Source organism: Taurulus bubalis (genome assembly GCF_910589615.1).
Source record: "Taurulus bubalis genome assembly, chromosome: 9".
Taxonomy (NCBI): domain Eukaryota; kingdom Metazoa; phylum Chordata; class Actinopteri; order Perciformes; family Cottidae; genus Taurulus; species Taurulus bubalis.
Genome location: NC_136597.1, coordinates 12,082,575 through 12,106,674, shown reverse-complemented (window position 1 = coordinate 12,106,674; position 24,100 = coordinate 12,082,575). Strand labels below are relative to the sequence as shown.

The window sequence follows — 24,100 nt, the reverse complement described above, 5'->3', positions numbered from 1 at the left end:
GTGACACTAATTAGCACAGGTGTATCCACTCTCCTGATGTCCCTCTGCCACGCCGACCTGCACACCTGCAGGGTCAACAGCCAGTGGAGAGGGTCATCACATATGTATGACAGCAACTAAAAAAACATGTGAAATAAATAGGCCTGTGTAAAAGCAGTGGTGGAAGAAATACTCAAATATGTTACTTCAAGAAAAGTGAAAATACTTCCATGTGAAAATACTCTGTGAGTAAAAGTTCTGCATTTATTAGTATTAGCATAAAAATGTACTTAACTACTTCAGTTATACTCTGCACAACTACAGCTCTCAATAACAGGAGACAACGCCCAGCTGACCAGTAACACAAGGTACTTTGGGGGTGGAAAGTCCTCTTTCTCTTGATGTGACCCTTAGCTGCCGTATAAAGCCACCGCAGTCACGTGTCATCTTGCACACTGTATTAAGGGCAGCACCTTGGTCGCAGATAAAAGGGCAGAGCTTTGTGGGAGGCGTCATTTTCTCGTTCAGCCGAAACACACAGCGTCGTGATCTGGACACCGAGACGACTGCCATGAACCTATGTGCAAAACAAACTTTGGTCTTTCTGACGTCTTTGTTATTCCTCCATGTCGCTGCAGACCTACATGGTAAGAGGGAGAACACTGATGTATTTGCACAGTAACTATACAACGACCAGCATGCATTTCTTTTAGATGGAGGTCTGACTGCATTTTATATCTTAATAACAAAAACCTGCTCAAGGAATAATATCCTGTCTTTGAATATATTTCTTTTCGGACTGAATCTGTTGATACTTGATGCTTCCTGATGGCATTTCGTTGCGACTCAGTCGAAGTGATCTTTGGTCATGTTTGCGATAATGACTGTCCAAAGGTGAAACACTTCACCCAAAGAGCAAACTGGGTTGAGGGGTTAAGTGAGGCAAATAATGTGTTTTGCTTAGTGATGTGTCGAGGCTTCGATGCGTGTGTCGAGTAATCCAGGTAGATTTTGGTGAAGCGCGTATCGAGGCTTGTGTCGATGACGTAAGTGGTGACGTTCGAAGCCTCGCGAGCCGGCCGTACCACGTGACTGATTCAGAAAATGGTTTGTGGGTTTGCCGTGCGATTTGAAATGTAAGAGGCAGCGAAACTCAATGGATTTCCCCCCTTCCTCTCTGTACCCAGCTTCGTGTGTGCCTGTGAAAGGGTATTTTATAAAGCAGGCGAAATAGTCTCAAAAAGCCCAGCACTGTGAAAAAGTTCTTATTTTTACTTAAAAAAAAAAATTGGACACACCAACATGGACTAGCGGAGCTGAGGCTCAAAACACCAATCCTCTGACTGAAAGTCGAATATTCTAACCACTGACCCACAGTTGCATTACAACCCTCTCCCAATTTGTTTCGACTTTTGATTTTGACCCCGCCATTATATCACATAGATAGACACAATATTAATAAGTTAATAATTGATGTATTGGCGTCACAAACATAATTTATTCAATTTAAAGCTTCACGCACCAAAGCCATGGTGTCGTTATGATCACTCTGCCTGTTTTACATGTATTGTCCACTTGGTGGCGCAGATGAAGCTCCGTGAAGCATCGGCACATGAGCGAACCAATTAGATGGAAAGCTTCAATGCTTCAGGAAGCTTCATCTCGCCATCACTAGTTTTGCTGACCTACTTTCTGGATCGGATTGGAAATGACATTGGGTGAATAAACAAATACTACACAATGCCGGAAAACTGCCCGTTATACACAATTTTCAAGTCCATCAATTCCTCATTCTTCGTCATTTCTATTGTGGTAATATTCTTTTCAGCAGGTTGGTTGAAGAAGTCGGATCAACGCTATTATCTAAATTACATAAAAATGTATTTTTTATTGTTCAGTTGCAACTAAAGCTACAAACTAACCAACAACCAGACGTTCAGTACATGAAGGATTTATATTTGTTACTTGGACATATTTTCCTGAAACTGATCAACTGCTTTAGATTACGATCTTGAGTCTTTTCTAATATCCTGGCAGCTCCAAAAGTGCACACAGAGCTTGGGATTCTTCGAGGTCAGTATGTGAGTGTAAAGGGGAAGGAGACCGGGGTCCATGCCTACCTGGGTGTCCCATTTGCCAGGCCACCCATAGGCCCTGCTCTGAGACTGGCTGCACCCCAGCCTGTAGAGGGATGGGAGGGAGTGAGAGATGCCACCCAGCAGCCACCCATGTAAGGCCTTCATGTGCTTCTGTTGTTGCTGAACACACTTGGAGAAATCCCCCCAAATTCTCGCTATAAAAACATGTGTCTTTCAGGTGTGTTCAAATTAAAGAGGTATCCATAGATCTGCTTGATAAATTCGGCATGTTGGCTGATCTCCCAGAGGTTTCAGAGGACTGCCTTTACCTCAACATTTACACTCCTGCAAAGAAAGCTGTCGGTGCCAAGCTCCCAGTAAGTTGCTGCCAGTTTGGAATGATGCTTTGGATAACTTTTGATAGTTCATGGTGAAGTTGGCATGATTGCTTTTAGAAGAATCCATAATGGCAATATGAGTAACTTTAATGAGTAATTTGTTATTTCACGATTTGCTGGATACCGGCTCACAAGAGATGCAGCAAGAGGGGATTGTATTATCCCACTCAGGAAGAGTGCTTTCAGTCAGTCAGCATTTTCTGTGCAAGCTGCACTAGACTGGAACTGCATTCCAGGGACTATACAAGATCTACGAACATACAGTTCTTTTCAGGCACAACTAAAGACATGGTTGATTGATGCCCTGCTCTGTCAGCACTAGAGCATAACTCCGCCTTGCCTTCCTCAATCTGCCCATGTCTTGACTTTGCCGGTCGACCATCATCTACCTCCATGTCTTTTATTGTTTTTTTTAGCCGTGTTTGACTGTTGTACACGTATTGTAAAAGCTTCAACATTTTATAATCCTTGTATATTTAATTTGATCTATGTTTTTAGGTTTGTTTTATTTTTTTAACATCTGCCTCTCGGGACTACGGATGGAAAATAGCCTCTTGGCTAACTCCGGCACTTTTAACAGAAATGTTTTTATGAATGTGCACTGTCCCCTTATTAAATAAACCATTATCAACGATTCCCATATTTAGAACTAGACTGCAAAGATACTGATGCCCTGTTTGTTTTTTTACCATCAGTATTGTTTTCGTCAGATTAAAGTCTTTGTTTGATTGAGATTTTTACGAGCTTGGCGAGAAAAGTTAAAATGTGCTTTATGGTCTGTGGAAAAGCTAAAGATCTTTTATTGCCTCACCAGGTTATGGTCTGGATCCATGGTGGAGGGTTTGCCATGGGGTCAGCTTCAATGTATGACGGCTCCGCCCTGGCTGCGTACCAGGACGTGGTTGTGGTTCTGATCCAGTACCGCTTGGGACTTCTGGGCTTTCTCAGGTAAAAAGCCTTTAAATGACTCAGCACAGGCAGACTGGACATTCTATTCTCATGGTTTTGATCTGATCTTGGAACAATAATTCTAAACTGAGTCCCTCTTACCAGCGGGTCTAGACTATGATTGTATTCTCTATCCAGCACTGGAGATGAACACGTGTCGGGCAACTTTGGAATGTTGGACCAGGTACAAGCTCTGAGGTGGATCCAGCAGCACATTCATACCTTTGGAGGAAACCCAGATTTAGTCACCATCTTTGGGGAGTCTGCTGGTGGAATCAGTGTATCCCTCCTGGTAAGGATTAATCTGCAGACAATGACAGGCACTTTAATTTTGCAATTATTACACAGTTATGTCACAGCAGTCTCTACTGTCCACAGAACCTTTATTTATGTTTCTTGAATCAACAGCTTCTCTCGCCATTGTCTAATGGCCTGTTCCACCATGCCATTGCTGAGAGTGGCACTGCTGCAATGGATGTACTCATCGCAAATGATCCGCTCCCAGTGATGCAGGTCAGTGTTTTTTATTTTGGTGTATAAACATTATTTTGTGTCAAATCAAAATGTTGGTGTTTAATCCACACATCTCCCTCAGATGGTTGCAAATATGTCTGGCTGTAGCATCGAAAGCACAAAGAAGATCGCGGGTTGCATGAGAAATGTCGATCTTAACACAATTCTGGCTGTTGGGAAGGTGAGATATCCTATGCAAGACCGATGTAGACTGACTTGATGGAATCTGCCTATTTATATTTATTTTAACTGCACATATGTATCTCAACTTCTTCTTTTGTACATTTTCCTCGAAAGGATCAAACATTGAGATTTACTCCACAAGTTGACGGCGTCTTCTTGACCAAACGTGTGGATGAGCTGTTCCGTACACATGAACTACTCACCATACCGTTCATGACCGGTGTCAATAATGATGAAGGGGGCTGGTTACTTCCTGCCGTAAGTCTGAGCGTTACTGAAACCTGTGACTGACGAGCTCACAGATTTCCAGATGAGCCCATGGAAACATGATTTTGTCTGAAATATTGTTTGTCTTCCCTTTTTAGTTCTTTGCTCCTCCAAACTGGACGGAGGGAATGGATCGGGAGGACGTTATGAACATACTGTACATGTTCTACCCTGATGTAAGGCAAACGGTGCTCAGCATTGAAATATTGCTTTGCTGCATTGTCCAAACTTCTCTGACAGATGTGGTGTTCTTTTTCTCCAGCCCAAAGATGAGATCTTCAGGGATTTGTTTGCATATGAATATATTGGAAACGGTGAAGATCGTATGAAAAATAGAGATGGGTTCACTAAGATTATTGGAGATATGATGTTCACCATTCCAGCCATTAGGACGGCTAATGCTCACAGAGGTATTTTATTTACTCAAGATAATAACTTACTGTCACACGCGTTCACTAACGTGTGTGTGTGTGTGTATATATATATATATATATATATATATATATATACACACACACACACACACACACACACACACACACACACACACACACACACACACACACACACACACAAACGTATTCCTCTACTACTAGATGCAGGTGCCCCGGTGTACCTGTATGAGTACCAGTATCCTCCCAAATTCCTGCAGACAAGAAGGCCAAGCTTTGTTGGCAGCGACCATGGTGATGAAATCTTTACTGTATTCGGATTCTGCTTCACAACTACTCATGTCAAATTAAGCGGTAAGTCAATACAAAAATATCTTTATCAATAGCCCACCAGAGATTTGGGTTTCCTGAGTGCAAAGTGTTTTACCAGATTATCATTCATTTAGAGGCATGCCATGAAGAGGAGGAACAGCTGAGCAGAACCATGATGAGCTACTGGGGAAACTTTGCTCGTACAGGGTAGGAATTCACCCTAATGACAGTTTTTATGAATGTTTTCAAATCTTGTTTTATTTTCCATTATGTTTAGATGCTTTTAATGACTTTGTGTAGCACTGTGAATTGCCTTGTTGTTGAAATGTGCTATATCAAATTCACATTGAAAATAAGACTTGTTTTAACTTGTGTGCATGTAGGTCTCCTAATGGTGACAGTCTGGTCCACTGGCCCAAGTATGGAGTAAAAGAAAACTACTTGTCAATTGATGTAAAGGAGCAGGTAACTGGTCAGCACCTGCAGAAGGACAAGTTTGTCTTCGTGACTCAAACTCTCCCAGAGAAAATCCGACAACATGAAGAGAAGAAGGAGCGCAACGAGCTGTAGAACTGACACTTCTCCTTTCTCCTCTCCATTATTTTTATTTATTGATTTCATCTTCAACCACAAACATTAAATTCAAATTGCATCTGAACTTTAAAAAAAAGCTGCGTGTGAAGTAGCAGTACGAATCAAAACTTATTTTGTCAATACTGTGTATTATGCAGTTTGAATCCAAGGTAGATAGACACAGGGAATACTTCTTTAAAATCTAAAAGTTCAAGAGGAAATATGTAGCAGAAGGACACCGCAAGTTATGAGATACCCTTGGTGTTTGGCCACATATTTAATATCTAGATTCCAATGTAAAATAAAAGTGAAATGATTTACGTGTGTTGTCTGTAATGCATTATTGCCAAACCATTTAATTCACCGTTCATGCAGATGAACACAGAAGACCCACAGTGGCTGTTGGTGTGAAATGGTGGACCCAGGGTTCTTCAGAGGTCAAACAATGTGGGATGCAAGGTGAACATGGGTTCAAACCTTAACCGACAACAGTACACAGGGCGCGTGTAATACAGGGCTGTTGTGTAAAGGGATGCAACATTTTATTACATTATAATCCAAAATGCAGCTGTGGCACTGAAAGGTGAGAATACTTTTAGGTGATGGTCACCGACCTGCTCCACCACCACACTCCATCCCGTCGTCTCCGCTCCTCTGATGCCAACCTCCATTCCACATAGGACCAATCACCAGACATGGGGTAACATAGCTTCTCCATAGCTGGAATTCTCTCCCCAAACTCACCCGGGACTGCATGTACTGACCTTTCCATATTTAAATCTCACATCAAAACCTACCTCTAGGTAGAACTGCTTTTAATGTGCGAGTGTGTGCTTGTTTTTATTGCTCTTTTCGATTATTTTAAACATTTGTAAAGTGTCTGAGTACGAGGAAAAGCGCTATATGAATAAAATGTATTATAGTTGAGCAGCAATGGGATACAACAGATTTGACAGTTTTGTATTTTTTTATTACTGAGAAGAGCGCTTAGGCTGAAAAGCTCCCTGACTTCTGATGTGAGCAGTTCAATAGGTCAAACTTAATTAATTTCCACAAAATCAGCCATTTCGAATTGGAAAAAAGTAGAAAGCAACATTTCATTCAAATAGCTGTGCACAGAGGGTTTACAGATAATGTATAAAACATTTCTACTGAAAATGAGGAGAAAGTAATCAAATACAATAGACAATGCTTTAGCAGAGACTTTTTGTGTGCAAATGTTAGTAAATCTGCAGTCTAATATAAAAGTGCTGCCCAGTGGTTTTAAATGAGTCGCTGCCCAGAAAGGTGCACATGAAGTAAGAAAGCTACTGAGCAGCCCCGTCAGGCCGTACGGAGACACACAGACACTCATGCACCCGTGAGTCGAGCTCATTCCAGGTTGTGACAGACAATCACCTTTTCGTCTGCAACCACAAATCAACCAAGAATTCACCAATCAGCGCTCATGTCGAAACCAAGAACGCCGAACTGCGATTTCCTTCTTCTCGTGAAAGTAAGTCAATCCTTTGTATGCAATGTCAATACAAATTATTTGAGATGTATCGATATTTGAAGGAATGGCCCGTGGCTCGGTTAGCTCCAATTTTAGAGGTTAGCGTTGTGTGATAATAATCACAGCCACACACTGTTTCACTGGATCGACGGTCCACGACATCCTTCTGAATCTGCTCCGCCTGCTGCACGCACTCCTGACCACCGTTCAGCAAATTATTGTTCATGTCGGAATCAACAACACAGCCATCTAACAGTCTGAGTTGACCAAGATTGATTTGTAAAATCTTCTACACATCTAAAACTACGGAAGCGCATTGCATTCACTGGATAATAAAAAAAAATAGACCCCTTTTCTCGTAATTACGAGATCCTGACCTGATTACGAAGGGTGCCATACTGGCCACTGTATGGCATGTGTGTGTACAGGCGTCGTCTGTATGCATGTGAGAACGATGAAGAAAAACGGAAATAGCAGTTGGTTAGCTTAAGCTCTGACACAGACAAAAAACGTAACAATCTAAAACAATATTTTCTCAAAAAATCAACTTGAACAGGTGCAAACCTTGTGCCCATATCAGCCAGGTGCTAAACTAATACATCCGTAACCTTTTTATCACTGTTTTCCGTTGTTATGGCAACTTTTCCTTTCTGCCCGTTTCTTACTAACAACTTTCGTTTTTTGTACCTTCAAAATAAGAGCGCAACCGGAAATGCACCGACTGCAGTAACAAAACGGACTAAAATAAAGGACAAAAAAAAAAGGAACAAACTGCTACAATACTTTAAACTCTCAGAAGTCCGTTACAGTCACTACCAAACCAGATTGGATGCATTTCAAATGCATGAATTTGTATCCATGAAGCATCCCGTGTTGGTTCAACTGCTCCTGCAGAAACAGAGCGACATCCAGCACGTCAGACTGGGCTTTCCGCCTGAACAATCCTAACGCCTTGAGATGCCTGCGCAGTGTTGACATACTCAATTTAATACCATCCTCATTTTTTAGAAACATCAGTATTTCCCAGTGTCTCAAACCGAGAAGGTAATACTAGCAGATTAACTGCGATAGCGCCATAATTGCCACTGAGAGAAGATTTCCAGACGTTTCCTTTTTCTTTTCTCGTAATTACGTGAAAAGGGGTCTATTTTTTTTTATCCAGTGAATGCAATGCGCTTCCGTATAAAACAGCTGTGGTCTGTACGTTTTTATCAGTGGTCCAACCCCCACACGCGTCCGTGGATCGCAGCGGTTCAGCAGAGTCCTCAGTCTCCACACCTGAATGAAGCCCACAACGAGTAGCTTGCTGTGGAATAGTTGTCTTTGGCAGGAGGATAATCTCAGATTGCCGGATGAGTGAGGTGAGAAGGTGGGCTTCGGCTGGGCTGTTCCATGCACTTTGCCAGCCGCCTGGCCTGGATGCGACGATCCAACCTGGTGGTTACCTCAATAAACGCATCTAAGGATGTGGGTAACTCGAACAAAACTAGTTTGTCTTTGACGTAATCTGCCGAGCAAATATGCGTCACACTGAGCAGCCATGTTCCTAGAATTTAATCGTGCCTTGACCCTGCTGAAGCCCCAGTAGCCTGCCGACGGTGTCCAGTCCCATGGACACCACCCCAAAAACCTTGCGCAGTTCGGTGGAGAAGAACCGGAAGGAAGCACAGTTCTTCCCTGTGTGCGTGGCTCCGACCTAGGCCGTTTCTCAATACCCAAGTACACAAGTACGGACTTGTGAACTTTTGGAGTCTGCACTTGGATTCTGGACTTGGGAGTCCAGACTCTCAAAGACAGGAGAACGCAGGACGGTCTTTCCGCAATTGGAACAGCAGCTGACTTGATGACGTCACCACCTCAGCTGTTGTTGTCATGAGTAACTCTGAGTCTTCACTGTAAAGTATTTTTACAGTCAAACAAAATATAACAACACTGCTTTTTTTGTACTAGTTTCACAGACATACACATATCATTGTATATATATATATTGTGTGTGTGTATATATGTATATATGTATGTATGTATGTATATATGTGTATGTATGTATGTATATGTATGTGTATGTATGTGTATGTATGTATGTGTATGTATGTATGTGTATGTATGTATGTGTATGTATGTGTATGTATGTGTATGTATGTATGTGTATGTATGTATGTGTATGTATGTATGTATGTATATGTATGTGTATGTATGTGTATGTATGTATGTATGTGTATGTATGTATGTGTATGTATGTATGTGTATGTATGTGTGTGTGTATGTGTGTGTGTGTGTGTGTATGTATATATATGTATATATATGTACACATATAATTGCAAACAATTCGGTCAAAAGTAATAAGACACCGCTGTAGTTCAAAGTTAAATTAAAATCTTAAGTTATAAACCTTAACCTTTCCCTCAGTCAAACTGATTTAATGTGACTGTGAATAAATAATGATTGCTTGTTAAATCCTCGAAACCGAATTATAACTCATGTTTAATCGATACGGAGACATCGGAGCCAGCGGATCATTTCAAAAAGTCAGCAGAGCGCTGGCGGCCCGGTGCTGCGGGGCTCACCGGTCCCGCGAGCAGGACCTCAACTCGTCGGCGTATCTTTTTAAGTAGGCCGATTCTTGAGAAAGTGACCACATATTTGATGCTTAAACAACTAACTTCTCGCCTGAAAACATCCTAAAATTACATTTTGTGACTCATCAACGGTAGTAATCAGAGTGTCAACTTTCAGTAATGAGTTTTCTCATCCGCCATTGTTCCCCGTTTGCTGGTCCGAAATGCATTCTGGGATATTGGCTCTCTCGTACGCTCAAGTCTGCTCTGATGCATCCCCGGTAAAATGGGCGGATCAAGTCACATCTGGGCATGTTCACCGTTCTTGGCAAGAAGCAGACTTTTGAATTGGAACAGTACTTGATGACGTTTCACGAGTCCACGAGAACACAAGTACAGAGAAGAATGCATATTAAGAAACGGCCCTAGTCTCCTCCCAGCTTCCTCCTGATTACAATCAACCAAGCTGCCTTCCATCAACTCATCCCTCAACGGCAGTGGCAGGCCGTGCATTTTCTACCTAGGCCTGCTGAAATATTTTACATAAATACACGCATGACGGGATGCTGTGTCATTAACGAACATGTAGTACATCAAGAAGAACAAATTCACAAGAACCAGTCACATTTAGTTATAAAAAAACATGACAAAACAATCCAACAAAACTGTGCCACTAAAACAATGCACATACAAGCCATCAGAAGGAACGATATTAATTATTTAATAAAAACAACACTGTGGCGACGGTGTTGGCTCTAGCGTAAGTTCAGATAGGTAGACATTAAGACAATCCCCTCACGCTAGACTCGTACTGCTCCCTCACCAGCAGCCCACATTCTATACCAGAGATCACCGTCAGAATAGTCAAAAGTCTCGTTTGAAAGAGCTGCGCCTCGCCTGGAATCCAGACGAGAGCAGGCAGCAGCAGCAGCAGGGGCGTTGACCAAAAACTGCACTCAAGTCGGACAGTTTTAGGGGCCGTTCACACCAGACGCGACTTTTAAAAGTGCAGTCTTTTAAAAACACCTTGGCAAAAACACGGCGGGCAAAAGAGCCCGGTGCGCCTGTGGAGCGGGCCTGCGTGCGCAACCAGGCGATACACATTGAAATTGATGAGCTGTGCGACTCCGTGCAAGGCGCTTAAAAGTTGAGACTATTTCAACTTTTAGGCGCGCCGAAGAAACGCTAGAAAAACGTTTAAAAGGCGTGCCTGAAAGGTGCGCCGTACCATAGGAAAACATTGGTTTTGCTAGCGACGCGTTTTTGAGTCGCGTCTGGTGTGAACGGCCCCTTAGGCTGCCTTTAAAGTATACACAGGAAGTCACAGAAAAAAAATCACTTCCTGTTAGTTCCGATCTGTAGTCTACTTGTAGTTTACAGATCACGTTTGGATTTATTCATGTGTTTATAAATATTTATTTATGTAGAAATGTGTGTGTAGTTGCATCCTTTGTTCTTTTTATGTCTGCCTGTGAATTCCATTACTAGTTTTATGTGTGTTGTATAAATACGATTTTGTATTATCAACCACACAAGATATGTTTTTAGATTAAACCTGAGACTAATAACAATTGAGAGTTACACAACTACACATAAAATAAGAATATTCTATAACACGTGTTTACTGTCAAATCTAAGTGCCAATCAGCTCTGATGTGGCGACAGCCAGGCGTTTCCCATCATTCAATCCAATTCAGTTAATTTTATATAGCCCAAAATCACAAATACAAATTTGCCTCGGAGGGCTTTACATCTGTACAAATAACATCCCTGTCCCGGGACCTCACATTGGATCAGAAAAAACTCCCCCAAATACAAATAGTAAAAACCCTTTCAAAGGGAAAAAAGGGAAGAAACCTGAGGGAGAGCAACAGAAGAGGATACCTTTCCCCGGATGGACAGAAGCAATAGATGTCATGTGACCGGAATGAATAACGTAACGGAGTTACAGCACATTCAATGAATATGACAGAAATGATTCATATAATACAGTAGGCATGGTCCATGTTAGCAGAAGGAGAGAGAGGAGGGGCATCAGCAGGGCCATGGCAGCAGGCAGGACCGGTTCCAGACACAGCCACGATCCATGGAAACTTGAGGCAAGGAAGCACAGAGGCTCCTGGAAAAAAGTAGAGTTAGTAATGTGCATTTGAAGAGACAATAATTTATCCAGAAGGAGAGGGAAAAGAGAAGAAGAGAAGAGGAGCTCGGTGTATCCTAAGATGTCCCCCAGCAGTCTAGGCCTATAGCAGCATATCTAGGGTCTGGACCAGGGCAAACCTGAGCCGTGCCTGTCCCCCGGACTGAAAGTGGAAGCTGGTTCCACAGAAGAGGAGCTTGATAACTGAAAGCTTTGGCCCCAACCTACTTTTTAAGATTCTGGGAACCACAAGTAACCCTGCATTCAGTGAGCGCAGCGCTCGAGTGGGGTAATATGGCACTATAAGCTCCTTTAATATATGATGGTGCATCACCAGTTAAGGCTTTGTAGGTAAGGAGAAGGATTTTAAATATGATTCTCGATCTTACAGGAAGCCAGTATAGAGCAGCTAGTACAGGAGTAATGTGATCTCTCTTCCGCGTCCTCGTTAGTACACAAGCTGCAGCATTCTGGATCAACTAGAGAGACCCAAGGGACTTACCGGAGCAGCCTGATAATAAGGAGTTACAGTAATCCAGTCTTGAAGTAACAAATGTGTGGATCGACGTTTCTGCATCGCTTTGAGACAAGATATGCTGTTTTTTTTAAATGTTCCGTAGTTGAAAAAAGGCGGTCCTTGAGATTACGGTGGCGGTGGATGCCACAGCGATGCAATCCAGAGAAACCATATCATCAGATAATTAATTTCTGAGGTGTTCTGGGCCGAGTAAAATAACTTCAGTCTTGTCCGAGTTCAGCAGCAGGAAGTTGCAGGTCATCCAGGTGTTTATGTCTTTAAGACACACTTGAAGTTTAGCGACCTGAGCCCTATTCTTCGTACCTGGTTTACTGAGTTAGCTGGATAATTCTCAGGTTAAGAGGACGCAGGTCAGGCTTTTCGGTTCTTCAAAGCAAGTTTAGAAAAATCACCATAGCAACACATTAAAATTCACTGGATAAGCTGGCCACTCCCACCGGACAAAAGGCAGCTTCCTTCCTCATTGATGAAGGAGCGATATTAGTTTTATAGGGAGAGAGTTCTTCCAGATCGCCTAGATCCGTTCTCACATCAGGATGACTTCCTGTACGCGGCACATTAGATTCTGCCGAGACCTCCTTGAGTCGTACATTAAACACCACAGGCGCACCAGAGCATTGCTCGTCTCACATACTCTATGCAGACTGGATCACAGTGTCTCACAGACTTGATCATAGCCTTGAGCTTTTTTGCGACTGGTACATGTTTGTATAGTGTCTGCGATGCGGAGAACATCGGAAAAGCCGTTGCATGCCGTGCTGTTCAAAACGTTTATTTAGCGCTTAAGAAACTTATGGATGTGTTAAAGCACTCATAATTATATGATGGTGTTATTAGTACACCATACATATCATTATTGTAGAAAATGATTCAGGTACTGATCCGCCCATACACATATTCAAACTCCTAGTTATATGGTAATCTACACATACATGTATATACACATATATGATACATATGCGCATACAGTACATCTATCCTCATAAGTATATATTAATTTGTATACTGCCAGCAGGCACATTTAAATAAATATAATCTGATTGATTTGGGTGATGAAGCACTTAAAATTAGCCGATACATTTTCCCAACACTTACGCATTTAACTTGATATTTTGCTATGCTTATGTAACTCTAACCCGACCAGCGGGGGCGCCGTTATGCTGCATTCACAAACGGGAAGTGTTACGAATATTCGCTACACTTTGGATGTGAACGCAGCATTAGACTTTGCTATGATTATGGACTTAAATTCATCATATGTAGTCATGATCATCTCCTGTTCCTCCACAGAGAGAAGAAACGCTTGAAGATCATCGAATCTGTGTTCGACTCCTCCCCCTTCTGAAGAGGAGCGTGCACGAGCATTTATCCAGAAGACTGACGTCTGGTTAGAATGAACGAGACCGTTTGAGGGCGGGTCAGCCTTTGAAGAACCGGGAAAGCCTGAAGTCAATCATCTCGCTAATTTAAGCTGGATAATAGGACATTTGATCGACTTTGTTGAACCACATACGAAGAATACCCCCCAGGTGGATTTCATCAACTTGATCAACAGATATAGTTGAGTATCATCGGCATAGCAGTGAAAGTTTATGGAGTGTTTTCTGATAATATTGCCCAAAGGAAGCATATATAAGGTGAATAAAATTGGTCCAAGCACAGAACCTTGTGGAACTCTATGACGAACGCCGGTGGTCATCGAGGCTTCATCGTTTACAAATACAAACTGAGATCGATCTGATAAATAGGACTTAAACCAGCTTAGTGCTGTACCTTTAATACCAATCGACTGGTCTAGTCTCTGTATATAATATAATAAGTCTCTGTCTCTGTGTCGCCCCAGCATCTGTCCTCCACCACATCTTGAATGAAGAGTGGTATGTAGGACTCAGAGATGAGGACCTTCTGTTTTTTTTTATCTTTATCTTAATTCTTCAAATGTCTATTAAACTACCGAAAAAAGGTTTGAGGTTTGCTCACTTAAACATCTGTAGTTTAAATAACAAGGTTCAAGAGCTATGCACTATTCTACACGAAAATTATATTCATATTATGGCTGTATCAGAGACTCACTTGGAAGAAGCCATAAAGGATGCAGCTGTTTCAATTCAAGGTTACAATATATTTAGATTGGACAGAGACAGGTATGGGGGAGGTACTGCTTTCTACATTCAAAATCATATTCCAGCTAAAATGAGAACATATCTAGGTATGGTTGGAGTAGAAGCCTTATGGCTCCAAGTTCATATCCCACATCTGAAACCTATATTGACATGCTGCTGTTATAGGCCACCATGCTCTAGTGCTGAATATCTGAATAACATATGCATGATGCTGGAGAATGCAACTGATAATGCCAATGATATTTGCATTCTTGGTGATATGAATATAGACTGGTTATCCAGTAATTGTACATTGAAAAGGAAGTTGGGCAATGCAGCCACATTATGCAACTTATCTCAAGTCATAGGTGTACCCACAAGAATTAATGTCAATAGGGACGGAATGATCACGTCAACGTGCATTGATCACTTTTTTACAAATTGTTCTGGAAAATGTTCTAAAGCTGTGTCGGTATCTGTGGGCTTCAGTGACCACAATATAATCGCTTTGACTGTGAAAACAAAGGTCCCTAAAGCAGGTCCTAAAGTAATTCATAAAAGAACATATAAAACCTTTTCAGAAAATGATTTTATTGCTGATGTAGAACACATTGAGTGGGATTCTGTGCTTGAGAAGATGCATGCAAATGATGCACTGGACTATTTTATGAATTTATTTTCTGCAGTGTGTGATAAACATGCTCCAATTAAAAAGATTACTGTTAGATTAAAGCACCTTGGCTGGATGAGGAATTGAGAAACTTATTGAGAGAAAGGGACCAACTGAAAAGATCTGCCATCATGTCAGGTAATGTAGCAGATTGGCAAGCTTACCGCTCACTAAGAAATATAATAACTAAATTAAATAGACAAAAGAAAAAATATTACTATCATTCTAAATTTGAGGAATGCCATGGAGACAGTAAAAAACTTTGGAGAGTACTTAATGATGCTTTGGGTAGAAGTAAAATAGCCAAAACACCTTCATTTATTGAACTGAATGGAGAATTCATCACTAAACCATCTGATATAGCAAACTACTTTAATAATTACTTCCTCAGTAAAGTGAACACACTAAGAAACCAAAATGCTGCCTGTGAGTGGTGGGCTGTCCAAAGCTATAATATAAAATCATATTATGTGTGGTAAGGATTGTGTGTTTGATTTCAAGCCAATCAGTGCTGATTCTATGGTTAAGATCCTTCACACAAGTAAGTGTGATACACCTTGTGAGTTTGATAATATTGATGGCAGACTGCTTCAGTTATCAGCTAAATCAATTGCTAAACCTGTAGGCCACATTTTCAATTTATGTTTTAAGGAATGTGCTTATCCTGATTTGTGGAAAATCGCAAAGGTTACTCCTCTGTCTAAAAACAGTAGAGAGCCATTTACAGGTCCAAACAGTAGGCCTATCAGCATTTTACCTGTCTTGACTAAACTTTTGGAGGGAATTATATTTAAGCAGATCCAGCAATACTTTGCAGAAAACAACATTAACTCAGATCTACAGCATGCATACAAAGCAGGATACTCTACAAGCACTGCACTGACATGTCTTACTGACGAGTGGTTCAAACAGATTGACATGAAGTCAGTTGTTGGGGTGGTGCTCTTGGATTTCAGTGCAGCCTTTGACATCATAGATCATGAGCTACTACTCATGAAACTATCGGCGTATGGATTCAAAGATTCTACTATTGATTTATTGAAGGGCTATTTAGTGAACAGGCAACAATGTGTTATGTTCAATGGCTCCCTTTCAAATATTGAGACACTTCAGTGTGGAATTCCTCAGGGAAGCTGCCTTGGCCCCCTTCTCTATTCTATATTTGTAAATGACATGCCATATGTATTAAAAAATGCAGGAATGGGGGTTTATGCGGATGACACGACTATGTATGTATCGTCAGACAGCATTGAACATGTTAATGAGGTGCTTCAACAAGAGTTAAAGCTGGTTTCTGAATGGATCATGGAAAATAAGCTGAAGTTGAATGTCTTAAAAATTAAATGCATGGTAAATATGGTAAATAAATATGCTCTCAGGACAGATCAGAAATTAAGCCTCTCTTTAGAGGGTACTACTATGGAACAGGTTAAGGAAGTCAAACTGCTGGGTGTCACTATTGAGAAACACTGTCATGGTCCACTCAGATTAATAATACAGTGGTGAGAATGATTAATGGTATCAATGCCATTAGAAGGAGTGCTCATCTGCTAACTAACACAACAATTAGACTAGTCATACAATCTCTAGTTCTGTCAAATCTGGACTGCTGTCCTGTTATCTGGTCTAGTGCATCAAAGCAAGAAATTAGTCAACTTCAGCTTGCTCAGAACAGAGTGGCAAGACTAGCACTTCACTGCTCTGTCAGGAGTAGTGTGGATGCTTTGCATGCTAGGCTGTCATGGATGATGGTGGATGAAAGACTGGCATGCAGACTTATTCTGTTTTTAAATAATGTGTATTTCTCACAGAAACCCCTTCAGTTTGTCTTTACAGCTATCCCATGCAAATGAGAGGCATGGTTATAATACCAGACAGGCACTAAGGGGTCACTTTACTCTTCCTCTACCCAAAACCAATGCACTTAAGAAAACAGTAATGTACAGAGCCATTGCATACTGGAATGTGCTCCCTTCATATCTGACTCAATAAATAAAATGTGACTTTAAAAGGAACCTTAAGGCAGCAATAATCAGAAAGGAAATTAGTGTAGATTAGGTTACTTTAGGTATTTAGGCATTTTTATTATTTTTCTTTGAATGTAAATGTTGTTCCTAAGTCTGTGTTTTTGTTTACCAACATTGATCAGGCTGTACTGCATTTTATGATTTGTATTGTAATGCTTTTGCCTGGACCCCAGGAAGAATAGTCTCCAATACGGTGTAGACTAATGGGGATCCTTAATAAATAAATAAATAAGATGTCATGCTCAATGGTGTCGAATGCAGCACTAAGGTCTAACAAGACAAATACAAAGACAAGTCCCCTATCTGATGCAACTGGAAGGCCATTAGTATGCGCCCAGCATGTCAAACTAAAGATCTGATTGGTTGAAGACTATGACAATCAACGATAACGTCCACTCTCCGTGTACTTCAATCTGCAAAGGCCAGCAGAGAAGGCTTAGCTGGCCCTGACGACCCATCACTGCTCAACAGTATATCTACCCCGTACTCTGCACAACTACAGCTCTCAATTACAGGAGACAACGCCCAGCTGTCCAGTAACACAAGGTAGTTAGGGGGTGGAAAGTCCTCTTTCTCTTGATGTAACCCTTAGCTGCCGTGTAGCGCTTGCACGCTGTATTAAGTGCAGCACCTTGGTCGCAGATAAAAGGGGAGAGCTTCGTGGGAGGCGTCATTTTCTCGTTCAGCTGAAACCAGCAGTCTTGCAATCCGGACACCGAGATGACTGCCATTAACCTCGGAGCAAAACAAACTTTGGTCTTTCTGACATCTTTGTTATTCCTCCATGTCGCTGCAGACCTACATGGTAAGTAGAACACAGCTTTGTTTGCACAGTAACTATACAACAACCAGCATGCATTTCTTTTAGATGGAGGTCTGACTGCACTTTAAATCTGAATAACAAAGGCCTGTTCAAGTTATATAATATCCTCTCTTCTTTGAATGTATTTCTCTGCGGACTGAATCTGTTGTTACTTGATGCTTCCTGCTGGCATTTCGTTGCGACTCAGTCGAAGTGATCTTTGGTCATGTTTGCGATAATGACTGTCCAAAGGTGAAACACTTCACCCAAAGAGCAAACTGGGTTGAGGGGTTAAGTGAGGCAAATAATTTATTTTGCTGACCTACTTTCGGGATCGGATTGGGAATGACATTGGGTGAATAAACAAATACTACACAATGCCGGAAAACTGCCCGTGATACACCATTTTCAAATCCATCAATTCCTCCTTCTTCATCATTTCTATTGTGGTAATTTTTCTACTCAGCAGGTGAGTTGAAGAGGTCGGATGACCACTATTATCTAAATCAGTTGTTCTCAACTGGTCTGGCTACGGGACCCACCACCCCCCCTGAATGACAAGCCGTGACCCAAATCAAGGAAAATTGTAACTTCTCAAATTTATTTAATGAAAAGATGATGCAGTTTGGACCTGAGATAATACAGATCAGCACAGTATGCTCGAAAAAACAAGTTAGAAATATTCCCTTTTATAGTCGATTAAATAACAAAAAGTCCAGTGCAACCGGGACCCTAGAGTTATACAGCTCATATGACCACGATATGAATACCATAGCCTATTGTCCTTGATCTCCAACAATCAAGCATAGATATGATCAAAAGTCAAGAGCCTGAGCAGGATTCCCAAAAAATGACTCCTCGATTGCTCCCCGAGTTTTTTTTAAAATTGTATTGTTCGGTGCCTTTCCATCAAGCCACAGACTAACTAACTGCACATCTTTAGAAAGATTATGACCTAAAGCATCTGCAACAATAATAACAATAAACACAAGCATTGACATACAAAACCGTATTTTTCATTTCAGAAATTGAAAAATGCCATAAGAGGCGAGGGGACCGATGAGATCGCAGGATCTAACAACACCCAAAAAAAGAATGTCAGAAAATGATCTAGATTTATTTGACTCCTACAGGCCCATACAGTTACAGGGTTGTGTCTTTGACTGAAATCCACCATTGCAAGGGGTACTTTTTGTAGTTTTAGTAAAACTTTAAAATCAATGAGTCATGTTAAGGAGCTTACGGAAATATTAAAACTTAACGATTTTTTAAATTTAAAACCACACGCCTCTTCTCACAAGGGTTACGGTACTTTAGCAATTTAAATTAATTAAATCAACCGTGTGAATGAGGAGATAGCAGTTTTAGTTTTGAAAAAACACACTTTCACATTTTCGGAAAATTTGAAAAAAGGAGCTTTGCGTTTATACGGTTTTAAGGAACATAACAATTCAGTAACTTCAGCCTTTTTTAACAGACTCAACGACGGAAGCGCATTGCATTCACTGGATAAAAAAAAATAGACCCCTTTTCTCATTATTACGACATCCTGATCTCGTAATTACGAGATCCTGATTACGAGAAAAGATAAAGAAAAAGGAAACGTCTGTAAATTCTCTCTCAGTGGCAATGATGGCGCTATCGCAGTTAATTCGCTATTATTACCTTCTCGGTTTAAGACACTGGGAAATACTGATGTTTCTAAAAAATGACGATGGTATTAAATTGAGTATGTCAACACTGCGCAGGCATCTCAAGGTGTTAGGATTTTTCAGGCGGAAAGCCCAGACTGACGTGCTGGATGTCGCTCTGTTTCTGCAGGAGCAGTTGAACCAACACGGGATGCTTCATGCAGTTTTAGTTTTGGAAAAACACACTTTCACATTTTCGGAAAATTTGAAATAGGGAGCTTCTAAGTTTTATGGACACAAGGTAATACAACATAACAATTCAACGACTGAGAAATTGTTAAAAAAAAGACTCAAACTGTGTAACTTTAGCTTTGACAACCAAGACTGCACTATGGAAATAATTCAGTGTCTTGAGGAGCAAACTCCACAAACTCAAAATAAATTTAACAAAAAGTGCAATTAAAAAAAGATTCAAGTAGACAAAATGGTGTGGTGTGATCGCAGAACTAAGGAGTGGGAATAAACGGCACTTCAAAATAAAAATCCCCTTCAAAATAAAAGCACAGGATTCTTTTCTTACAACTCTTTTTCCGTCCAGGCATTGCCCCACCAGTTGAGAATCACTGATCTAAATGAATGCCCAGCACGCTACACACTTATTTTGAGATCAAAAGTTTACATATTAAAAATGTCTTCTCTTCGTTTTTTGTATTGTCCACTTGTCAGTTGCAACAAAAGCAACCAGACGTTTAGTACATGAAGGATTTATATTTGTTACTTGGACATATTTTCCTGAACCTGGTCAATTGCTTTCGATTACGATCTTGAGTCTTTTCTATTATCTCGACAGCTCCAGAAGTGCACACAGAGCTTGGGACCCTTCGAGGTCAGTATGTGAGTGTAAAGGGGAAGGAGACCGGGGTCCATGCCTACCTGGGTGTCCCATTTGCCAGGCCACCCATAGGCCCTGCTCTGAGACTGGCTGCACCCCAACCTGTAGAGGGATGGGAGGGAGTGAGAGATGCCACCCAGCAGCCACCCATGTAAGGCCTTCATGTGCTTCTGTTGTTGCTGAACACACTTGGAGAAATCCCCTCCATTTCTCGCTGTAAAAACATGTGTCTTTTTCAGGTGTGTTCAAATTAAAGAGGTATCGATAGATCTGCTTGATAATGTCGGCATGTTGGCTGATCTCCCAGAGATTTCAGAGGACTGCCTTTACCTCAACATTTACACTCCTGCAAAGAAAGCTGTCGGTGCCAAGCTCCCAGTAAGTTGCTGCCAGTTTGGAATGATGCTTTGGATAACTTTTGATAGTCCATGGTGAAGTTGGCAGGATTGCTTTTAGAAGAATCCATAAATATGAGTAACTTTAAGTAATTTGTTATTTCACGATCTGCTGAATACCGGTTCACAAGAGATGCAGCAAGAGGGGATTGTATTATCCCACTTAGGAAGAGTGCTTTCAGTCAGTCAGCATTTTCTGTGCAAGCTGCACTAGACTGCAACTCCATTCCAGGGACTATACAAGATCTACGAACATACAGTTCTTTTAAGGCACAACTAAAGAAATGGTTGATTGATGCCCTGCTCTGTCAGCACTAGAGCATAACTGCTCCTTGCCTTCCTCAATCTGTCCATGTTGTACGTCCATGTTGTACTTTCCCTCTGTTTGTTTGTTGAGATTTTTACGAGTTTAGAGAGAAAAAAGTTAAAATGTGCTTTATGTTCTGTGGAAAAGATGAAGGTCTTTTATTGCCTCACCAGGTTATGGTCTGGATCCATGGTGGAGGGTTTGCCCTGGGGTCAGCTTCAATGTATGACGGCTCCGCCCTGGCTGCGTACCAGGACATGGTTGTGGTTCTGATCCAGTACCGATTGGGACTTCTGGGCTTTCTCAGGTAAAAAGCCTTTAAATGACTCAGCACAAGCAGACTGGACATTCTATTCTCCTGGTTTTGATCTGATCTTAGAACAATAATTCTAAGGTGGGTCACTTTCACCAGCGGGTCTAGACTATGATTGTATTCTCTATCCAGCACTGGAGATGAACACGTGTCGGGCAACTTTGGAATGTTGGACCAGGTACAAGCTCTGAGGTGGATCCAGCAGCACATTCATACCTTTGGAGGAAACCCAGATTTAGTCACCATCTTTGGGGAGTCTGCTGGTGGAGTCAGTGTATCCCTCCTGGTAAGGATCAATCTGCATATAAAGCACTAATTTTGCAAGTATTACACAGTTATGTCACAGCACAGTCTCTACTGTCCACAGAACCTTTATTTATTTTTCTGTTGCTTGAATCAACAGCTTCTCTCGCCATTGTCTAATGGCCTGTTCCACCATGCCATTGCTGAGAGTGGCACTGCTGCAATAGATGTACTCATCGCAAATGATCCGCTCCCAGTGACGCAGGTCAGTGTTTTTATTTTGTTGTGTAAACATTATTTTTTGCCAAATCTAAATGTTGGGGTTTAATCCCACACATCCCCCTCAGATGGTTGCAAATATGTCTGGCTGTAGCATCGAAAGCACAAAGAAGATCGCGGATTGCATGAGAAACGTCGATCTTAACACAATTCTGGCTGTTGGGAAGGTGAGATATCCTATGCAAGACTGATATAGACTGACTTGATGGAATCTGCCTATTTATATGTTTATTTGAAGTACACATGTTTATCTCAACTTCTTCTTTTACACATTTTCTTCTAAAGGATCAAACATTGAATATTACTCTAAATGTTGACGGCGTCTTCTTGACTAAACGTGTGGATGAGCTGTACCGTACACATGAACTGCTCACCATACCGTTCATGACCGGTGTCAATAATGATGAAGGGGGCTGGTTACTTCCTGCCGTAAGTCTGAGCGTTACTGAAATCTGTGACTGACGAGCTCACAGATTTACAGATGAGCCCATGGAAACATGATTTTGTCTGAAATATTGTTCGTCTTCTCTTTTTAGTTCTTTGCTCCTCCAAACTGGACGGAGGGAATGGATCGGGAGGACGTCACAAACATGCTGTACATGTTCTACCCTGATGTAAGGCAAACGGTGCTCAACATTACAATATTGCTTTGTTCATTGTGCTCAAAATCAGACAGATGTGTTGGTCTTTTTCTCCAGCCCAAAGATGAGATCTTCAGGGATTTGTTTGCATATGAATATATTGGAAGCGGTGAAGATCATGTGAAAAATAGAGATGGGTTCACTCAGATTATTGGAGATATGTTGTTCACCATTCCAGCCATTAGGACGGCTAATGCTCACAGAGGTATTTTATTTACTCAAGATAATAACTTACTGTCACACACGTTCACTAACAATATATGTGATTTATATATATTTATATATATCTATCATACTCCTCTACTACTAGATGCAGGTGCTCCTGTGTACCTGTATGAGTACCAGTATCCTCCCAAATTCCTGCAGGCAAGAAGGCCAAGCTTTGTTGGCAGCGACCATGGTGATGAAATCTTTACTGTATTCGGATTCTGCTTCACAACTACTCATGTCAAATTAAGCGGTAAGTCAATACAAAAATGTCTTCATCAACCAGAGATCTGGTTTCCTGAGTGCAAAGTGTTTTACCAGATTATCATTCATTTAGAGGCATGCCATGAAGAGGAGGAACAGCTGAGCAGAACCATGATGAGCTACTGGGGAAACTTTGCTCGTACAGGGTAGGAATTCACCCTCATGAGGGTTTTCAAATCTTTTCTTTTGCATTATGTTTTATGTGTAGCACTTTGAATTGCCTTGTTGTTGAAATAAACTTGCCTCATTAAAAATTCAAATTCACATTGAAAATAAGACTTGTTTTAACTTGTGTGCATGTAGGTCTCCTAATGGTGACGGTCTGGTCCACTGGCCCAAGTATGGAGCAGAAGAAGACTACTTGTCAATTGATGTAAAGGAGCAGGTAACTGCTCAGCACCTGAAGAAGGACAAGTTTGTCTTTGTGACTCAAACTCTTCCGGAGAGGATAAGACAACATGAAGAGAAGCGCAATGAGCTGTAGAACTGACACTTCTCCCTTCTCTTTAAAAAAAATGGATTCCATCTTCAACCACACACATTAGAAATATTTTAATACATTTGTTGAACTAAGGGTTTATTTTTTTCAAATTGCTTCCTAAAAAAGAAAAGGTGCGTGTGAAGTGGCAGTTTGACTTATTTGGTAAATACTGTGTACATTGAACATCAGTTTCCATCCAAGGTAGATAGCCACAGGGACAACTTCTTTAAAATATAAAGGCCCAAGAGGAAATATGTAGCAGAAGGACACCGCAAGTTATGAGATACCCTTGGTGTTTGGCCACATATTTAATATCTTGATTCCAATGTAAAATTAAAAAAACGTGAAATGATTTACCTGTGTGTTGTCCAGGACTCATTATTGCCAAACCATTTAATTCACCATTCATGCAGATGAAGACACACAGTGGCTGTTGGTGTGAAAGGGTTAACGTCGATCCAGGGTTCTTCAGAGG

The 24,100-nt window shown here is 41.2% G+C and overlaps 2 protein-coding genes across 2 annotated transcripts; both read left to right on the top strand.

Annotated features, from left to right (window-relative positions):
* Positions 1-550: 550 nt before the first annotated feature.
* Positions 551-5,910, top strand: LOC306741720 (cocaine esterase-like; the record flags this gene model as incomplete). Its single annotated transcript, XM_079224035.1, has 13 exons — positions 551-626; positions 2,017-2,209; positions 2,296-2,434; positions 3,270-3,403; positions 3,542-3,695; positions 3,812-3,916; positions 3,999-4,097; positions 4,214-4,357; positions 4,465-4,542; positions 4,629-4,776; positions 4,963-5,112; positions 5,205-5,277; positions 5,454-5,910. 13 exons carry the CDS (start codon positions 551-553, stop codon positions 5,638-5,640), a joined length of 1,680 nt encoding a protein of 559 aa, XP_079080161.1. The 3' UTR covers positions 5,641-5,910.
* An 11,980-nt stretch (positions 5,911-17,890) lies between these two features.
* Positions 17,891-23,628, top strand: LOC306741829 (cocaine esterase-like; the record flags this gene model as incomplete). Its single annotated transcript, XM_079224146.1, has 13 exons — positions 17,891-17,975; positions 20,454-20,646; positions 20,735-20,873; positions 21,371-21,504; positions 21,643-21,796; positions 21,914-22,018; positions 22,101-22,199; positions 22,318-22,461; positions 22,569-22,646; positions 22,731-22,878; positions 22,984-23,133; positions 23,218-23,290; positions 23,448-23,628. 13 exons carry the CDS (start codon positions 17,891-17,893, stop codon positions 23,626-23,628), a joined length of 1,683 nt encoding a protein of 560 aa, XP_079080272.1.
* Between the last annotated feature and the right edge of the window lie 472 nt (positions 23,629-24,100).